This window comes from Ochlerotatus camptorhynchus, unplaced genomic scaffold (assembly GCF_037179485.1).
Source record: "Ochlerotatus camptorhynchus isolate MF236.1 unplaced genomic scaffold, CSIRO-AGI_Acam_v1.1 ptg000555l, whole genome shotgun sequence".
Classification (NCBI taxonomy): domain Eukaryota; kingdom Metazoa; phylum Arthropoda; class Insecta; order Diptera; family Culicidae; genus Ochlerotatus; species Ochlerotatus camptorhynchus.
Genome location: NW_027041038.1, coordinates 100,244 through 119,992, shown reverse-complemented (window position 1 = coordinate 119,992; position 19,749 = coordinate 100,244). Strand labels below are relative to the sequence as shown.

The window sequence follows — 19,749 nt, the reverse complement described above, 5'->3', positions numbered from 1 at the left end:
GAGTAAAATGGTAAAATGAGGTTTAATAGTTATTTCTCAATCCCTGAAAATTTGATGGCAATCGGATGAAAACTCGAATTTTGCGAATCAATTTTGTGTGTGGCAATTTCATCGTGGACACCCTTTACTATGTCCGTGACTAATTTACAGCGAGAATGTTTGGCGCATGGTTTGGATATTGAAAAACCATGCTACAAATTTTCGAGAATCATATGTTTATGTATACCATCATGTTGTGCATAGTCTGCAAAATGTCTTGGTATAAAAATATGGTATACTTTCTTGGAAAATTCCCGGGAAAACATAGGCGCAAGATTGCATTTCCTTGCACGCACATATACACTGACGGGAGAAATAGCCAGTAGTATCAAACACCCTACGTGCATATTCTCTTTGGGTGGAAATGCCACTTTCCCGGAAAAAGCACACCACTTGAAGTCGAATGCACTTTTCCACCCTAATTTTACACCACTAGAAAAACAAAATCCTTGGCTATAATCGGACGGAATTTCTCACGTGTATACACTTAAAGATTACACGTAATATTTTTAATTTATCTTCCATCCATATATTTATCAAAAAAAAAAAAGATCGAAAACGGGACGTAACACATTTTAAACAAATTGAAAGAGCGGTGATAGCAACAATCAATACGAAACTAACGATTTTAAATTGGATCACTACTTGACTAGCCTATTGGCGTTGACGGCACTGTCGAAAAATTTGCTCTTCCAGCAAATGTAGACAGTTTCTTATAGGAATTTTCGGTGGAGTGAAAGGATAGTACAAAGTTCGCCATGTTTCACGCACAGTTTGACGTTTGCTTATGGATTTTCTCATAGGAGTAAAGAGCTACAGAGTCGCCGTCAACGCCAATTGGTCCCAAGCAAACGATTAACGTACCTCATTCTAGTCGAAATTCTAGTACTACGCAATTTTTGTTTTGATTCGCTATGAAAGTTTGACAGATAAAATGAGGGGTTAGTGGATTTTCCTATGTTTCGAGGGGTGAATCGATTAGCTTGGGACCGAAGAGAGTACCAGAGCTGAGCCAAAATGTTGAGCACGTTATATCGGGACCTTCTAGTCTTAGAGTTACCTCTATGGTGATAGAGTGTTCGTGAAAGGGGATTGAAAGCCATAATGAGGTTTCGTTTAACTAGAAAATCGACGTTAGTTACATTGAAAGCGATGAGCAAAGCATCGACGAGAAGTTCCACAACCAGCCTTTCCTTCTAAGCGTCCTGCTTTTTTATATCGTTTCTTGCTGATAGTCTAGCTAGGCATTATAGAAATGAAGCGTCGAACACGTATGTATGAGAGAAACAAAACACGAGTTCATTTTAGGGCTTCGAAAATGTAGAGCCCTGATCACGACCCTGTACCTGGTGCATTTGGTTGGCGGATCCACAAACATGAGGCAACTTCAAAGCATCCGAACGCTGCTCAGGGTCGTCGTCGAGTGTACCAGCTGCTTGAATTTCAGACATGGCGCGCGCAACTGCCATATGAAATCGCGTTGCTCCAAATGCGGCCAACAACATGTCACTGCCAAATGCATCGTGGACATGAAGGATAAGCAGCCAACCTGTGTCAACTGCGGGAATGCCCACACATCGACTAGTCGATTGTGTCCCAAGCGGTCCGAATTCATCGCACTGTGGAAGAAAGCAAGCCAGCCAAGAGAGCAGAAAAATCAGCAACTACCCGGAATTGATATCGAAAACGATTTTCCACCGCTTCCTTCAACCGAAGGACGCAAGCCGAACCAAGCAGCACTTCTCCAGGATTCTGGGGAGCCCAGCCTAGCGCTGTACCGTTGGTCCCACCAACCGATGGTCTGACGCAGGTAATCAGTCATCTGGCAACACTTGTCAGTGAAATGCAAAAAAAAAAAAGATGGTGCATATTATTTAATTTATTTCATTTGTTTTTCTTCATCGTACTTAACGTGTCTAAATGAAGCCTGATGGGGAAAAGCCTAGAAAAGGCGTAAAAACCCCATATCTTTTCGAAATACATGAATCACAATAATAAAATACAATTACAACGAACATTAATCAAGTTTATAGCATGAAAAAAGTTATCCTCCTATGGCATAGAGTTGTCCGTGAATCAGGTAGAAGTCCTCGTCATGCAGTTGAACCGGAAACAGAAAATAAACAGGTAGCACAATCCTTCACGTGTACATTAAATGTATAGCTACTCACCTTCTCAGGAGTCTGCGTTGAATACGGTGACGAAAGGTTTCCGCTGCACAGTTAAAGTCGAAAAACTCGTAAAACTCGTTGAAACGCCAAGACATGAACCGTATTGGGCCATGCAAGCTGTAGTTCGTAGCACGAGGTCCAATATGCAGGAAACTCTTCGACCGAAGAACTCGTTCGGGTACGTAGATTTCGAATTCAGCCAAGATTCCTGGAGAGTAGATATCACCAATAAGTACTTTCGCTGCGAACACGGCCTGACTAATCGTCCGCCTATGTTCTAGTGTTTCAAGACCCAAGAGTTGACAACGATCTTCGTACGGCAGAAGGTTTATAGTGTCATTTCAAGGAAGGTGACGAAAGGCATACCGAACAAATTTTCTTTGAACAGATTTAATCCTCGCTATCCAAACTGCTTGATACGGGCACCATACTACCGATGGACTTCATGACGAACTTTCACGTTCACCATCAAGGCCCTTAATTGGAACGCCCATTCAGTGGTGAGAAAACAGCCGGAAATCGTAGGTCAACTTTAGCCTGCCAAATCACACAATTGCTAGACTGGACCGAGTTCAAGCACAGAGGGGTGGTGGCGTTGCCATTGTCATCAGGAGAGGGCTGGAGTACAGGATACTGCCTGACTTTCGTCTATCGTTCGTGGAAGCCATTGGAGTCGAGCTGGCATCGCCGGATGGTCCCATTACACTCATTGCCATCTACTGCCCTGCCCGAGGGGGGCGACACATCTAAATCTCAATTCTAGATGCTCAAAAAATGTCACACTAGCGAATAATTCTTCGAAAAATCTTCTTTCATTTGTCACATCTACTTGCATCGCGAATCATCTTTTTGCATGAAATCTTCAAAATCGTGATAAGTCTTCTTTCTATCTACTCAGCGTACGCGCAGCTAGCCACAGTAAAACACAATATTTCCTGCATCGTAGATAAATTCGTCCCCCTCGGTCCTGCCCAATGTAAGGAGTCGGATGGAAAAATCGATCATCTCAAGAATGACATCCAGAAGTTGACTCGTCGGAAGGGTGAGTTTATCCTCGCCGGTGATCTCAATGCACGCCACTCGCTATGGGGCAATGCAAGAAGTAACAAGAACGGAGCAGTGCTGGTCACGGATCTGCAGGCGGGACACTACGTGGTCCTTCATCGGGACTCGCCTACCTTCTACTCACCAGCCGGTGTCGGATCCACCCTCGACATCGTTCTCACCAACGCCATGTTGGTGAGAACGATGTCGAGGGTGGATCCGGCACCGGCTGGTGAGTAGAAGGTAGGCGAGTCCGGATGAAGGACGCCATGGACGGTTGCTCTTAGCCCCGTGCCATTACCGAGCTGTCATCCGACCACCTACCGGTGGTTTTCGAAATGAATCAAACCATCAACCAACGTCAGCAGCATCGTAGGCGAAACTATCATCAAGCGAGTTGGCCTCAACTCCAGCGGTTTATGGAGGATCGAGTGGTCGAAAATCCTGCGTTAACGACGACGGAAGAAATCGACGGTGTGCTGCAAGCGCTCTCCGATGACATATGCGAAGCGGATCAACGGTTCATCCCGTCTACCCCGGTGACATGTAAATTTACCAACCTTGATGAAGAGACCAAGCGAATAATATCTCTTATCAGTTGACTTAGGAGGCAGTTTCAAAGAACGCAAAAAGTTAGTAGGAAAGTTATAAATAAAAAAAATTAAACAAAATTATTGCCATTAGGGCGAGGAGCCGTCAACTTGAGTATTTTCTATTCATCTACCTGACTTGAAAAGGTGTATTTTGTATTTCTTTATATATATGTATTTTTAAGTTTTGTGTATTTTTGTATTAAAATCATTTAGAAATGTATTTTTCGTGTACAAAGCATTTTCGATGTATTTTTTAGTATTTTTATTAGGATATTTAAGTTTCAGCGTGTACGCATTTACGTATTTTTATGTGTATTTTCCGAAGTGTGTATTTACAATTCAGCTGATTTATGAAGTTGGTCGCCCCTCGCATTAGGGTGGAAAAACTTAGGAACAGGCAGTTTGCAAAAACCTTAGTAGTTTACCAAATTACTCTCGGCCCTTCTGGCGTTTAACAAAAGTGCTTAAAAACAAACCAAAGCCCATGCCGCCTCTTAGAGTTGATAATGAGGTTCACATAACAGCCGTCGAAAAGGCGAACTCCGTTTCTCAACATTTTATGGGTTCGCATAATCTGGGGCCATATTGCGCATCTCAAAACGAAACATTTTTTTTACGAATGCTTGTATAAAAAAGTTTTTCGTTTCGAGATGCGCAATGTGGCCCCTGGGTCGAGATATTGTCAGCCCGATGGAGAGTCCGGTGCTTGAGAGCATCTACCAGCTAGCTACTTCCGGCCAACCGGAAAATCACACTTGATGAGGTGGTGAACACCATCTAGTCAACGAAGAAGATGAAGGCCGGGTTTCGACGGACTCTTCAACATTGTCCTGAAGATTTTAGACCGAAAGCGCATACTATTCTGGTGAACGTCTTCAATCGCTGCCTGGAGTTCGGTCCAAGGTGGTACCGATACCGCAGCCGGGAAAGGATCCTACCAACCCGTCAAGCTACCGTCCGATCAGTTTGCTTTCCTCGCTTAGCAAGTTGTTTGAAAAACTCATTTACGCCAGACTCTTCGAGCACACCGAGGCGAACGACATCCTACTGGACGAGCAATTTGGATTCCGACGAGGTCACTAAACGGTGGACCAACTCAAACCTCATCAATCAGGCGAAGTCGGTCTTGAACACGGACAGAAAATTGTTTGCATTGAACCAAAAAAAAACTTTCGTTGTAGTAGAAATCAGTAATTGACGTGTTTGTTTTCAAAAGCAATTACGCCAAAATCTCAAATCACTCCGGATTTTTGAATCAATAAACATATTTTTATTTCTACTGCGTGCATTGTCAGACTTCATAAAATAAATATTATTGAATCAACAAGAAATCTCATGTCATCGACTTTATATGTTTAGATGAATTATTGAATTATTCAAAAACAATCGATCTATATCATATGCGAAGTTGGACAAGGAGGGGAGGCTTAGGACCCCCCCCCCCCGCTCTCTTCACTCATATCAATCGAAGTAAAGATGCAAACTGATATAACGTCGGAAATTCTTATCTTATTAATTTGGTATGTCCAGAAGAATTATTCACTCTTGAAATAAACTGACCTATTGGTTGGAGAACTACCTTCACAGATGGAATCACGTTTTGACGTAAAATTGGTTTCATTGGTTCAGTATGTGGTACATCGAAATCAGATCACAAAAACTTCAAATGGAGTCTCTTTTTCTTATCCATTTTGAAAAATAAATCTTTACTGTGCAGATAATTTTCGCTCTTTGGGCTAAGCCCATAGCCTAATTAGGGTATGTTCTATTTGGCACATCGAAAATGAATTATAATGTTCAAAAATCATTCTGTTGTTGATCATCCGATTTTCAAGGAGGTGTTTGTCAAAATTGATTCCCGGTCTTTCAGAAATAAGTCTGGTAAAATAGCAGCATTATTTAGGTTCCATCTGTTGAACCTAAATGAAAATTCACCAAAATGGAAGACTTTCGTTAGTTTGGCTGAGCTGGCAGAGCATAAAATTTGTTGAAGAATACACCGATTGTTTATTATAATCAAAATCGTTTTAGAAACTATCCAAATTGTTCATCCATGATCCCTTCGAAAAGGAATCATCACTGTCAGAAATGAAGATTTTTTTGTTGCTAGGAGTTGAACCAATGGACGCTGCGACCGCTGCGGTTCAACCAAAGATGAATACTAAGATGAAACTGTCGGAAGAAAAACTTTCTATTTTAGTGTCCTCTTTCACGGTCCCTTTCATCCATTGAATACCCCTCGTATTCAAGGTAATTTTGTGGTTTTGCTGCCCCTTCGGTAGAGATGAAATTTTGCGCTCATTTTTATCAAAATAAACACACCAAAATCAGAGGTGTCCCATTTTTTAATTACTCGATTAACAACTAATCGATTTTTTGTTTGTTGTGCTGCACTTTTTCCACCAATGAGAGTGCAGCACTTGTTTGAAACGATCGGTGATGATCCTCTGGAGAAGTTAATGCTTATATCGGCATGATTAAACCGATTGCAAATATTTTACTTTTCGGTTCGTTAATCGATTAATCGATAATTCGAATGAAAATCGGCCATCACTAGATGAATGTGAAACGTCATTTCAAATATATGGATCGTATATAAATAATGATACAATTTGAAAGGGACCGGGGCTCATCACAAATTACGTCCACACGGTAACTGAAATAAACACGAGTGCTCACCGGTTCAACTATAATATACAACTATAAACTATAAATTAAGTTTTTTTCCTCTGGTTTGTTTTCCGTCGATCTTTTTTTCCGTCGATCTTGTTTTCCGTTGATCTTGTTTTCCATCGATATTATTTTCCGTGCTGAGCACCAATGCTACCAACGCCAAGGAGGCAGCTCCCACACCTGGACCCTACCTATCAACCCAGCAACTAAAAAAAAAAAAAAGTTTGACTTTGATTAACACGCAGAAAAAAAATATTTTAAACGTAATAATATTTGACGTAAAATCAATAAGAATTTCATTTTGTTTTGGCTGCAAAAAGAAATCATTATTGTTTCGACAATCCAGTATTTTTGTACCTCAAAACCCATGGATTTTTAAATCAAAAAGAAAATCTTTTCGAATTTACAAGAGCTTTCATGGTTTTGACGTAAGCTGTCAAATTTGGCAGCTGGGTCATCAACAAAAATATGTTTGTTTTTAAAAGAGATTTCTTGTTGATTCAATCATATCTATTTTATGAAGTCTGACAATTCACGCAGTAGAAATAAAAATATGTTTATTGATTCAAAAATCCGGAGTGATTTGAGATTTGGGCGTGATTACTTTTGAAAACAAACACGTCAATCACTGATTTCTCTTGAATAAAAGCTCAATCTCACAAACAAACTATACCAAATAATAGAGGAATCATTCCTCTACTTCATAGTGTTATTAATTTTCGGGATTGAGCTTTTATTCGCGAGAAATCGGTGATTGACGTATTTTTTTACAAATGCAATTACGCCCAAATCTCAAATCACTCCGGAAATAATATGGCAAATTTTTTTATGTTTTGTTTTCTTTTTCACTGATCATGCTTCGGAAGGGAAGTAAAGCCGTTGGTCCCCAGTTAATTAGTTGATGGGTCGATATGTAGGGTCCAGGTGTGGGAGCTGCGTTCCTGGCGTCAGGAGCATTGGTACTCAGTACGGAAAACAAGATCGACGGAAAAAAAATCAAGGAAAAAAATAGAAAATTGATTATATTTAGCAACTGCAGCTCGAACTGCAGCATACTTACTTACCTCAAGTCTCAAGATTTTCGGAAATTTTGCACTTATTTCCCAAAATTCACAAGTTTTGTTATTGTTTACATTTTTTCCGGGTGAAAACGAGGGAATGGTTGGTAGTTATTTTTGCATTCATGGCCCAGGGAACGGACACAGCAAATAAATGCTAAATTAAAATGAACTATTGTTGGATTAATAATAGAATATTGTTATTTTTACAATAGTTGCAGTTGAAAAGTGGCTTATTAAAACAAAAATAATCCTATTTTGAATTTATATGAATAAGTATTATTGAAACAACAAAATGCAATATAATTTCAACCGGAATTGTTTGTTTAAATACAACTAAAGTTTTGTTTGGTTCAATGCAAACAATTTTCTGTCCGTGAAGGTGGGCTACAGTCTAACTAAAACTTAGCCTACTTAAAGATTGCCCAACGAGCGAAATTCGACTGTACCTACTATTTTGATTTTTTGAAGAACATAGTGTGATAAGATATCTTTGAGTAATTCTTAATAATAAATAAATAGCTTAAATTAACTTGAATAAAACGTAAACAAACCATCACTGGATGTCAAACTAATTAACTCCCACTCTCCTCCAGCTCCGTATATGAGATAAAACTATTGTTTTGAAATAATTCATCAGAACATACCAAATGGAAAAGATGTGAAACTCCGAAATTATTTCTGTTTGAAATCTGACTTCCCTTGTTACACCGGCAGTATTGGCAGGAAAAGAGAATTGTTGGCATTTCATTCGAAACAACAATCTTTGAACAGCTATAACACTTTGATATATATCTAAGTGTTTTTACATTGTTCCTGCCTTGGCAATTCAGTATTTTAAACAGGTTTTTTTTTAAACCTGCATGTCAGTATAACAACTTTAATCTTAAAACTAAAAACTAAAGCTAAATCTTATCTAAGTTTATAAGAAATTAATCGTTGCAATTGAGGATTGCAACGATTTTTGCCTGAAATTATTAATTATTTTGTTGGACATTTGTTCTAAAGTCTCAACATTCGAAATTCTATGTACCTCGGTAGTACTCGGTAGAATCCTTTGAAGTGCTTTTTTCCTGGTAGTGCAACAAATAGACAATATTGGCACAGCGTCACACTTATTTTTTTTCGCCGAGATTCCAACAGCCGAGTAGTTCTGCAATTTAGTTTGCTGAGGTTCAGTGAAATAATTGCCGAGACTCAGCTAACAAATATCATTTTGCTGCGATATCAGCTAACAAACATATATTTTGCAGGTATATCAGCAAAAGTAAATGCCGAGGTAATCGGCTGTTGGAGATTTTACCGAGCCAGATTAAGTGTGTAAAGCATGGAAGTTTATTCGTCAGGCAAAGTTTGGATCTCCTATTTATAAAAGGATGCAAACATTTTATATACATTTGTTAAATTTGACTTGAATGCCCTCAATGTGATCTTTAAAAGTTAATTTTTGGTCGAGTACTAATCCAAGATATTTTACTTGGTTTAACCAGGAAATTGGAACTCCGTTCATAGTGACTATGTGACTATTAATAGGTTTTAAAAAGAAAGCTCCAGGCTTATGTGGAAATATTATAAGTTGAATTTAGGAAGCGTTAGGAGAAATCTTCCATTTTTGTTATTAAGAAGAGAAAATATCTAAAATTTTCTGCAGTCTGCTGCAAATAACACGAAAACTTCTTCCTTTAACGGAAATGCCTGTGTCATCAGCGAAAAAAGATTTGTGGCAACCCTGAGGCAAATCAGGGAGGTCCGAAGTGAAAATGTTATACAATATAGGCCCAAGAATGCTACCCTGAGGAACTCCTGCTCTAACAGGTAGTCGATTAGATTTGAAATTTTGATAATTTACCTGCAGAGTTCTGTCAGTTAAATAATTTTGAACTAATTTCATAACATAAAGAGGAAAATTAAACTTTTTCAATTTAGCAATCAAACCTTCATGCCAAACACTGTCGAATGCTTTTTTTATGTCTAGAAGAGCAACTCCAGTTGAGCAGCCTCCAGATTTGTTTGAACGAATTAAATTGGTAACTCTTAAGAGTTGATGAGTAGTTGAATGCCCATGGCGGAATACAAACTGCTCATCTGCAAAAATTGAGTTCGTATTGATGTGAAGCATCATTTTATTAAAAATTATTTTTTTCAAAAAGTTTACTTATTGAAAAAAGCAAACTTATTGGACGGTAGCTAGAAGCTTCAGCTGGATTTTTATCCGGCTTCAGAATTGGAACAACTTTAGCATTTTTCCATTTATCAGGAAAGCATGCCAACTGGAAACATCTGTTAAATAATTTTACCAAGAAAGACAAGGTACTCTCTGGGAGTTTTTTAATGAAAATTCCATCATCACCTGGAGCTTTCATATTATGAAACTTTTTAGTTATAGACCTTACTTCGTCCAAATCAGTCCCCCAGGAATCATCAAAAATATTTTCCCGAGAGAAAATATTCAGATAATCCCGAGCAACCTGATTCTCAATAGGACTTGTAACTCTGGAAGCTATTATTCAACGTTTGATCAACTCAGGTGTTTTATAAGAGCTCCCAATGGTTTGTCTTGATGCGTTTATTCCACGTTCTGTATAGCTCTTGTGAATCAGTTTAACTAAGGTGCTATAAAAGCTATCATAGGTCTTATAAAGCATATAGTTAAACCGAACGTAAACAATCATTTAAGAGTGCTCCAACAACTTTTAAAACTTTTAATCAAATGGCAATACAACTACATTCTTGTTCAACTCTGGAAGCTTTTATTCAACGTTTGATCAACTCAGGTGTTTTATAAGAGCTCTCAATTGTTTGTTGGGTATTTCTAGCACTCACTCTGACCGGAAGCCTTGCGGATCGATGCTGGTAGTAAAAGATAGCTAGCACTTGCCGTATTGTCGGAAAAGGAGCTCCAGTGATAACTTCACATTCAGGTCCCACAAATTTAACGAGAGTTTCACTTCTAAGTTTATGAGCCATTTTGAGGATGCTTTTCACTGCTTGAAACTACGCATCTAAACGCACTGAAATAAGGTATGCCACTGTTAAGACCCAAACTGGATACTGTCGTAACCGGACAGAGGTTTCCAGCCTTTGTCACGGCTACACGAAAGCAATTGGTTTCTCGCTACCTGAATTGTTGCCGCTGCTACTGTTACTGCTACTGCTGTTACTGCTGCTAGTACGTCTGCTTCAAAGTTCGTTACAATAATGACTTCATTAGGCATAGGTAAGCTCTATTTATATGTAGCTAAATTTTCACTTGTTTCCAAAGCACTGTTAGTTGCCATGGAATTTACCCTAACAAACCAAGAAGATTTCGGATCCAATGCCTACTTCCGCAACGTCTTCTTTCATTTTCTTTTTCACATTTTACGCATGACAGCGTTGTCATATTTTTGAAGAGAGAGAGGGAGATAGAGCTTTCATTTACACTCTTACATGTTCTTGGAAGAAGAGTGACTATGTAACATACTGTTTTATGTTGACATTCAGCATACGTGTGCGAGTATCTTTTCATGGTTTATACCATGGCTTCATGGTGATACCTATGCAGTGTACACCAAGGTAGCGTGGTCGCCGAGGCATGGGTGGTCTCCTACACTACCATTCATTTAGAGTCGATGAGCGACCTCTAAAAGTTAACGTACGAACTTCAAATTTTTATATGTTTGTTTTCAAACCAAAACGAACATTTTAAGAGGTTGAATTTACAAATTGGTCGAATTTTTGAAAATAAGGGACGGCCTACACCACAGGCTCCATCAAGACGATCATTTCTATAAATAAAATAAATTGCGTCCCTCCGTCCCTCAGGTATAAGAAACGTTTCAGTTATAACGGCAATATGCATGTTATGAACTCTCACAAAGTTAAATAGCTCGTCTTCATTATCTTTAAGAGATCGAGCGTTCCAATTTAAAACAATTAATGCTTTAAAATCCGTTACTGAATTTCAAAGTCATGACAATATTGTTCGCAAATTTTACTCTAGTTTGAATAGCATCAAACATGGAGTTAGATTTAAGCATATAAGTAATCATGTCAATTAATGATTTTTTTCTTCCCAAAAATTGGATTTGTGGTTTTCACCACAATTTGAACATTTAAATTTCTTAGGATCTTCCTTCACAGGACAGTCGTCCTTTGCGTGAAAGGAATCACCACAATTCATGCATTTGGCTGGCATGTAGCAATTTTTAGTTCCGTGACCCCATCCCTGGCACTTACGACACTGGGTGAGGTTTTGGAAATTTCCTCCAATCTTCCTGAAGTGTTATTCCCACTTCACTCGGACATGGAGCATAAGGCTAGCTTTTTCTAAGGCCTTGACTTGAAGTGAACTAAATAAAAATCATGATAAATCCCGTTGCGCGAATCGCCAGGACGGGATTTCATTTTCATTTTGATTACTTGGAGTGGCACAACTCCAAGCAATTTTGCCAGTTCATCTTTGATCTGATCCAGGGGTCCTTTCATTACAACCTTGAACACACGTTCAGTTTTGGTGTCGTAAGTAAAAAATTTGTGCTGCTTCTCAGTAAGATACTTGAGAAGACATTTAAACCCGTCCATGGTTTCAGCCAATACACGGCATTCACCCCAACGTCCAATTTGTAGTGAAAACTTAACTTTCACGAAGTTCAAAAGCATGTGAGCATGGAAATCGGAAGTGGTTATCACAATAGGGGGAATGTTGGCATTAAGCCGGGAAAGTTTACTAAAATTTTTCTTGAATGATGGATCATTCTCATCATCCGTGAGCAAATCAAATTGATAGCTCAAATTAATTTCATCAGAAGGGGAATATTTTTTTTGCGCTTAGGCGCCATGGCAGCAGTAAATTTTTATCCAAATCGACATCCAAGCAGATTACTATAAGAATTTGAAGAAGAATTTTCAAAATTGATATCCATGAAGGACTACCTCGGTTAGGGTCCAAACAAGGATCGAAGAGAAATAAGAGTTGAACAAGGTATACATTTTACAGGTTGAGCTCTGAAAAGTTTAAATTTGTTGTAGCTTTAGGTAGTACAGGTAAACTTCGATATAACATACATTTTGAATTCACGGATGTATGTTATATCGAATTGTATCTTATATTGAAGCATGATTTTTAAATTAAGAAACACATTTCATTTTGCATTATTATGATAAATTATAAAAAAATATAGCATAGTAACACTTCCTTCAAAAAAAATCAAATAGATCCGCACGGCAAGAGATGCGGACTGAAAATACTGAACCATATGATCACGAATCGTATCACTCATATCAATAGAAATAAAGTTTCAAACTGAAATAACTTATCTTATCGATTTGGTATGTTCATTTGAATTATTCAAAAACAATTTTTCAATCTAATAGGCATATTAAGAAATGAGGGGGGAGGGGGGCTAACTATACCCCACCCTCTTCACTCATATAAATGGAAGTAAAGCTTCAAACTGCAATAACTTCGGTGTTTCTGGTCTTGTCAAGTTGGTATGTTCAGATGTATTCAAAAGCATGTGCTACATTTAATAGGCGTAGTTAGATATGGGGGGGGGGGAGGGAGCTTACTGTATCCTTTCCGCCCCTTACTTATATTAATGAAAGACTAAAATTACTTCGGAGTTTCCCATCTCTCGAGTTATTTTGATGGGTTATTCAACAACATTTGCTCAATCTCATAAGAGCTGTTTGAAAACGAGTGGGGGTGTTCCCTTCCCTACTCTTTTGGTGCAGTATACAATGTCAGATATATTCACACAAATGTCATTGGATTGTAATGATTATATTTCATTTTATTATATTCTACGATTTATCAAGGTACTCTTTTCGATTCTGTTCCATCCCCTGAAGCAAATATTGCTGTTGAACTAAGTCTCGGGTGAATTTCTTGATAAGTCAGAAATTAGTTTCACACCTCATTCAGCCATATCGTTGGCAACCATCAAGGAAGCAACTCGTTGTATCGCATTGAAATAATCTGTATCATTACTCCACTCGTTTACCGGTTTTTGCATGAAGCCGGCCGAAATTTGGAAAAGGAATCAGCACTGTTAGAAATGACGTTTAACTTGGGAGCCCAACTGAAACGTAGCCCACTTAAAGTTAGCCCAACAAGCGAAATCCGACTGTACCTGTGTTTGAGACGAAACTGGTGAAGACAGTTTCCGTTTTCTACTATTTTTTTGTTTTTTGACTTACGACTACTTCTGTGTCTTCTATTTGCGGGTTGCCAGTTTAATATTTCAAATAAAAGCTTTATATAGAAATAATATAGCAGCTGGACTAATAATTCAAACAACATCTCCTCATTAACAAATAAACGGACAAGTGGAAATTAAATATTTACACTACAACAATTTTCGTTTTAAAACTTCTTATAACGGCGTTGAGCTTGAGTTTCAATTTCTTCAGTGCACGTTCATTGAACGCGCGTGTTACCTTTCGAACTCAGGTGTAATCTGCACATTGAACGTGATACCATAGAGGTAACTCTAAGACCACTGGGTCCCGAAGAAAATCATTATTATTTTTGGCTCACTCAGTACCAGAACAACGGTCCCAAGCAGTCCCAAGCTATTTCACTCACCCCTGCATGTTCTGCATGAATCCACACACCCCTGATGTTATCTGTCAAACTTTCATAGCGAATCAAAACAAACATAGTGTAGTAATAGAATTTCAACTAGAATAGGGTACGTTAATCGTTTGCTTGGGACCAATAGGCTACTAAAGTGGTGAGCCAATTTAAAATCGTTAGTTTCGTATTGATTGTTGGTGATACTTCGTACCTGCACGCAAGTGTGAACATTGAGGCTTGCTACACGCTAACTTCGCCTTACTCACCGGGTGAGTCGATCGTACTCACTTTCGTCCGATGTATCGAGTTGTCAAAAACTGAGTAAACGAGAAATGCCAAACTGAGTGAAAGTTAGTCAGTCAACAAAATCCTGGACTTAGAAAAAATGTCAACCATGTTGGAGGAAACGTTTTAAAAAATGGGTGAATGTTTCACTCAACACCGACGGAAATTCCTTCAGGTAAGTAGGAATTGCTTTGGACGATGGTGTTGAACACTTTTCTGCTCCGGTAGAATGAATCCGGAGCAGACAATTTTCATTTCCTGGAATAAAATCAAAACAAAAACCCCTCCGCAACTGAAAATATCGCTGAGTGGATTCGAATCAGTCTACGTGAGAACGTCGTTTACTCAAAAGTGAGTCAAGCGTATTTTGCATGCGCACTAGCACCATCTATCATCCACATTCCCAAGCATTGTTTTGCAACCGGAGCATCCCTCGTTCATGCAAATTTTTCACTAGTTACTTTTCCCTCGTTCTGTCAACGCGTCATCTGTGTTGAATAAAAATAAAACAAATGTAAGTCAGTGATGTCGGTTCTACGAAATTTTCCGTAGATCTATAGAATTGATTGAATTCTGCAAAAATACGGATCCATAGGAAAGTTTCACAGAACCTCAGAATTCTTTTTAAAGGGATTTGTTTTGTTTGTTAAGTTTGCTTTTTTCTTTTGCTGGAAACAAGTTTTTAAACGAGTTAATGCTTCACTAATTAGTGCCCTTTCTACCACCGCTCATCACTTTAATGTGTACACAGCAAAAAAGTATAATATGTATCAATCAATGACATTCATGGTGAAGTATTGAACATCAAAAACTGGTAAAAGTTGATAGCATATTACAGTCATCAGATTGATTTGTTCTCAAATTATGTGTACATGGTACAGCGTAATATTAGGAACGGAATGTACAACAGTTTTGATGTAATATTCAACAACTTTTTTTTTCCAGTGAGATGCCTTGACCAGTTATTATTTTCAAGAGCTGACATCTACTAACTAGACGTGAAAAAGAACTGGCATCACTGATAAGTTCGAAATGTGATGTCTTGCTCAATGCTTCAGTGGCGCCACCATGACAAATGCAAGCACATTCCCAACTAAAACACTATTTGCGATTAATGTGATTGTGAGTGTTATGTCTGTTTGTCTGTGTCTATGGTATTACTTCTGCGTGAAATCCTCGGTGAAATCAACGATTTACATAGCTGAAGATGCTTATTTCAAATAACAGACTAAAGTGGTAATTTTTATACGATAGATGGAGGAGATGAAAGTATAGAGTTGATAGTTCCGTTAGAGTACAGCAGTGTGAAAATTGCATACAGATAGACAACTTTTAAGGAAGTTACAAATCGGATTTTTTCATCTCTCTTTACCATATTCCCCCTTTGGAGAGAGAAGGTGAAGGGTGCCACCAACCCCCCCCCCCACCCCCGCCACCACTGGCAAAAAGAGATGAACGCCGACCTCTCAAGTACCAACGATGTGTTTGAAACAGTTTTACCAATTTTTACCGCACTTCAGTTGTTATTTGAAGGAAGGCATCCAGTCGTAGGTTTGGAAATTGCAGCTATTGTTTACCCCTACCACGGTATGTGCTCCTGTCATCGTCGACTTGACGATCTCGAGGGTACATGGGTGGGGTAGGTGCTGCTACTGTACCTTTCGATCAATAAAGGCCCAAGCGCAATGACAGCGGAAGCGGAACGGCAGCGGCAGCGGAATAGCCCGATCTGAGTAAGCCTATTTGTCGGATTGAAAACAAGTTAGAACCAAATCGACTTCGGTTAGGCAGCTTGATGTCATTTGTGACAACTGTCAAACTTTCCGTTTCCGTTCCGCTTCCGCCCACATTGCGTTTGGGCCTTAACAGTAATTGACGGTATGCTCCCATCCATCAACTATGTAAATCGTTGAATTCACGCAGAAGTAATACATGGTAATACTAAACCTTAATATGGACCAACAGGTCTGTGCCATAAAAAGGGAGAAGTAATACTAAACATAAAGTCAAAGCACATAACTCTGGAAATATCATGCAATTTCACAGAAATCAAAACGACATTACCATTTTCACCCACTTGCCATCTGTAAGTCAATCGTCACTTTGATTCTTCAACAAACGTGTACCAACACAAAAGATATCATAGATGGTGCGACTATACCGCGTAGTGTTGGTTGTACAACTGCAGTGTTTTGTAATGATCATAGATTACGTCACAAAATTTCATTTTAAAATACATAAGGAACACAGGGGCAAGTGGGACCACGGGGATTGTAGTAACTATAGATACTATAGATTCCATAGATAAGCGGAGGCACAAAAAGTTGTTTTGACAACCATGAAAAATAAATGATCTTACTGGCATCCGTGAAAAAAGTTCATGCCATCATCCATTCGTTCTGCAGTTTAGTTTTGTTTCGTGCGTAAAAGTTCAAAATGAAGTGCAAAGCAAATCTTTGCAACAGTGTATCGAGGAATGGTTTGCTTTATCTTTCCTTCTTCCGTTGTCCGCGAAATAAATCGGAATATGCACGGTAAGCGCAAAATACCCAATAATGACTACAAAGTAAGCATTTTCGAGGGAAACTGGGACTACCCATTAAATTAGTAAAACTTTACCCATTTATGAGTAATTACAACTACAAAAACAAGTAGTAAGTATTCATTTTTGAGTAAAAAATACTCATAAATGGGTAATATTTTTACTCATTCAATGGGTAGTCCCAGTCTCCCTCGAAAATGCTTACTTTGTAGTCATTATTGGGTATTTTGCGGTTACCGTGTGGAGTGTGGAAAGCGTTTTGTGCTCGTAATAGGGTAGAGAACTACTAGGGTCTAAGCGCCCATTTTGGGCCTATCAAGCAGGAAACATCAAATAAATCAATTTTTTTTAACTCTTTATTTGTTTCAAATTCCAAATAAATCACATTTCATTTTAACCTAGGTGCTCCAGTTACTACAGTAACTTACCAGCCTTAATTGTTATGATATATATCTAAGTATTTTACATTGTTCCTGTCTTGGCAATTCAGTATTTTAAACAGGTTTTTTGAACCTGCATGTCAGTATAATCAAATAAATCCATGTTTTCGGCGTTTACAGGTAGATTATGCGTTTGGTACGATACTTTAGTTAATAAGCTACCGAACGAAGTCAATGAGAACGCGTGATATGAACGTTTGCACCCAAAATTCCCAAAAACAAAAGAAGTGCTCCGACCGAATCAATTTTCATCTTCATCCGATAGGTCGAAGTGAACTCATTGGCGTTTCAATGGCGTTTCAATGCGTTAGGCCGAGTTAAGAATCCGTAGGCCGAGTTTGGCGTCAAGAAGCAGTGTTATACTTTTAACAATGGGTCGTATGAATAAAAAGAGTTTACTTTACTTTCCCGTGCTTTTCTTACGGGAAAAGTAAAGTAAACGCTTTTATTCATACGACCTAATATCTCAACAATTTGTTTCTCTTTATCAAATCTTACGGTATGTACGGAAAGGTAAATACATTTGGAAGCCATCAGTAACAATAACATTCCGTTTGGTGCTAAACTACGATAGATTAAGAAAGACTAAGTGCGGGTTGTGCTTAATAGGCCGGAAATGGGGTCGTTAACCCTATTACAATACTTCTCCCTCAAACAACACCATGATGACGTCATGCTCGTTTGGCTACACTAACTGACAGTTCGTTTGGCTACATTATACTTTTCCTCCGCTATGGAATCTATAGTATCTATAGTAGTAACGGCTTATTTTTAAATATGAATACAGTGTTTGTGCGATAAGACGAGCCTCGATTAGACCCAATGATGTCATCAGCGCTATGACATCATTGGTTCTAAGGAATTTTCCGTCTGAATGTTTTAGTGTGAGTGCGATAACACTACAGCATTCAGATTTCAAAATGACAATTTCCACTTACCCCGCGGTCCTACGTGCCCCGGTGTAATTAAAATACATACAAAATGGGTGTAATTAAATTTTATTTAAAAAAAAAAAACAGATTTAATAAAGCACTCTAGTAAAAGTATGGACGACTGTCATCACAAAACTGAAAAAAATTGTTCCAATCGAACAAAGCAGTGAATATTAACGATTAGATTGGAACACCTTTTGAAAGACGTCCATACTTTTACTTAGGAAAGTCCATTAATTATGTCACGCAAATTTTGACCATTTTAAACCCCACCACCTACCCCCTCCCCCCTTTGACACATTTTTTGTATGGACCTTTACTTTTTTATGACTCGTCACAGTTTCCAAAACCCCCCTCCTCCTAAAAGTGTGACATAATTAATGGACGGTCCCTTCGCGGACTTTAGATTACAATAAATGGTTCTTAAGATGATTCCTTGTAGAGTCCACAAATGGCCGACACGTATACATGCACTTCCGCTCCGAATTTTCAATTACACAAATCTCGGAAATTTGTGCCTCATTTCACCAGAAATTACTACTGCATGTATGCTGCAGTGCAGCAAACGTGGAATTATGGCCCAAACGCTATGAGAGGGCGGAAGCGGAACAGAAACGGCAAGTTTGGCAGTTGCCACAAATCACATCAAGATGCCTAACCGAAGTCAATTTGCTTCTAATTAGTTTTCAATCCGACAAGCAGACTTACTCAGTTCGGGCTTTTTGGCTGCCGATGCCATTCCGCTTCCGCTGTTATTGCGCTTGGGCCATAACAGTTGCATTGTGGTACGTGTAGTGGAAGCTGAAATTTGTGCACTTAAAATTTCGAAGTGGTAACGAGAATAAGGATCTCACAGCGAAACACCTTAATGTACCGTGAAATTAAATCACTCGAGGTCTATATGCCTCATAAATATTTAGGTGTGCTGGACTATTTACTAATTACATCTTTATTGCAGCTGGTTCGAAATTTGACATCACCTGAATATGGAGAACTAATTAGACAAACAATTGACGATTCTAGTACAAAACATAACCCTCAGGACTACGGTGGACAATTCTTCATGAAAGATAGCCACGGGACTGCTCATATATCGTTACTAGGTTTGTATTTGCTAGAAGGAATTGTCTTTTCTAAAATGTTTAGATTTTCTGTGAGATCATGCGGGATTTGCTGGGCTGTGAAAATAATTAAATACATTATTGCGAGTTTTTTTTTTTAATAAATTAGATTATGGCAATTGTCATAAGGAAGCGGCCAGAGTAGATGCGACAAGCTACGCGATGCGATGCGACTCACGCAAGAAAGAATAATAAATAATAAGATACTTTTGAATTGGACGCGTCGCGTCGCGTGTCAGGTCTTCTCAGTTTGACAGCTTGACAAACTGATAAAATTTCAAAGATTGTTTTT

General features: G+C 38.6%; 1 protein-coding gene across 2 annotated transcripts in view; it reads left to right on the top strand.

Annotated features, from left to right (window-relative positions):
• LOC135713420 (glutathione hydrolase 1 proenzyme-like) overlaps positions 1-19,749 on the top strand; it is a 117,398-nt gene that overhangs the window by 24,113 nt on the left and 73,536 nt on the right. For both annotated transcript variants that reach the window (XM_065236532.1, XM_065236533.1), the window contains exon 3: positions 19,295-19,439. In XM_065236532.1, the coding sequence (XP_065092604.1) occupies positions 19,295-19,439 (145 nt within the window). The remainder of the gene's footprint in view (positions 1-19,294; positions 19,440-19,749) is intronic.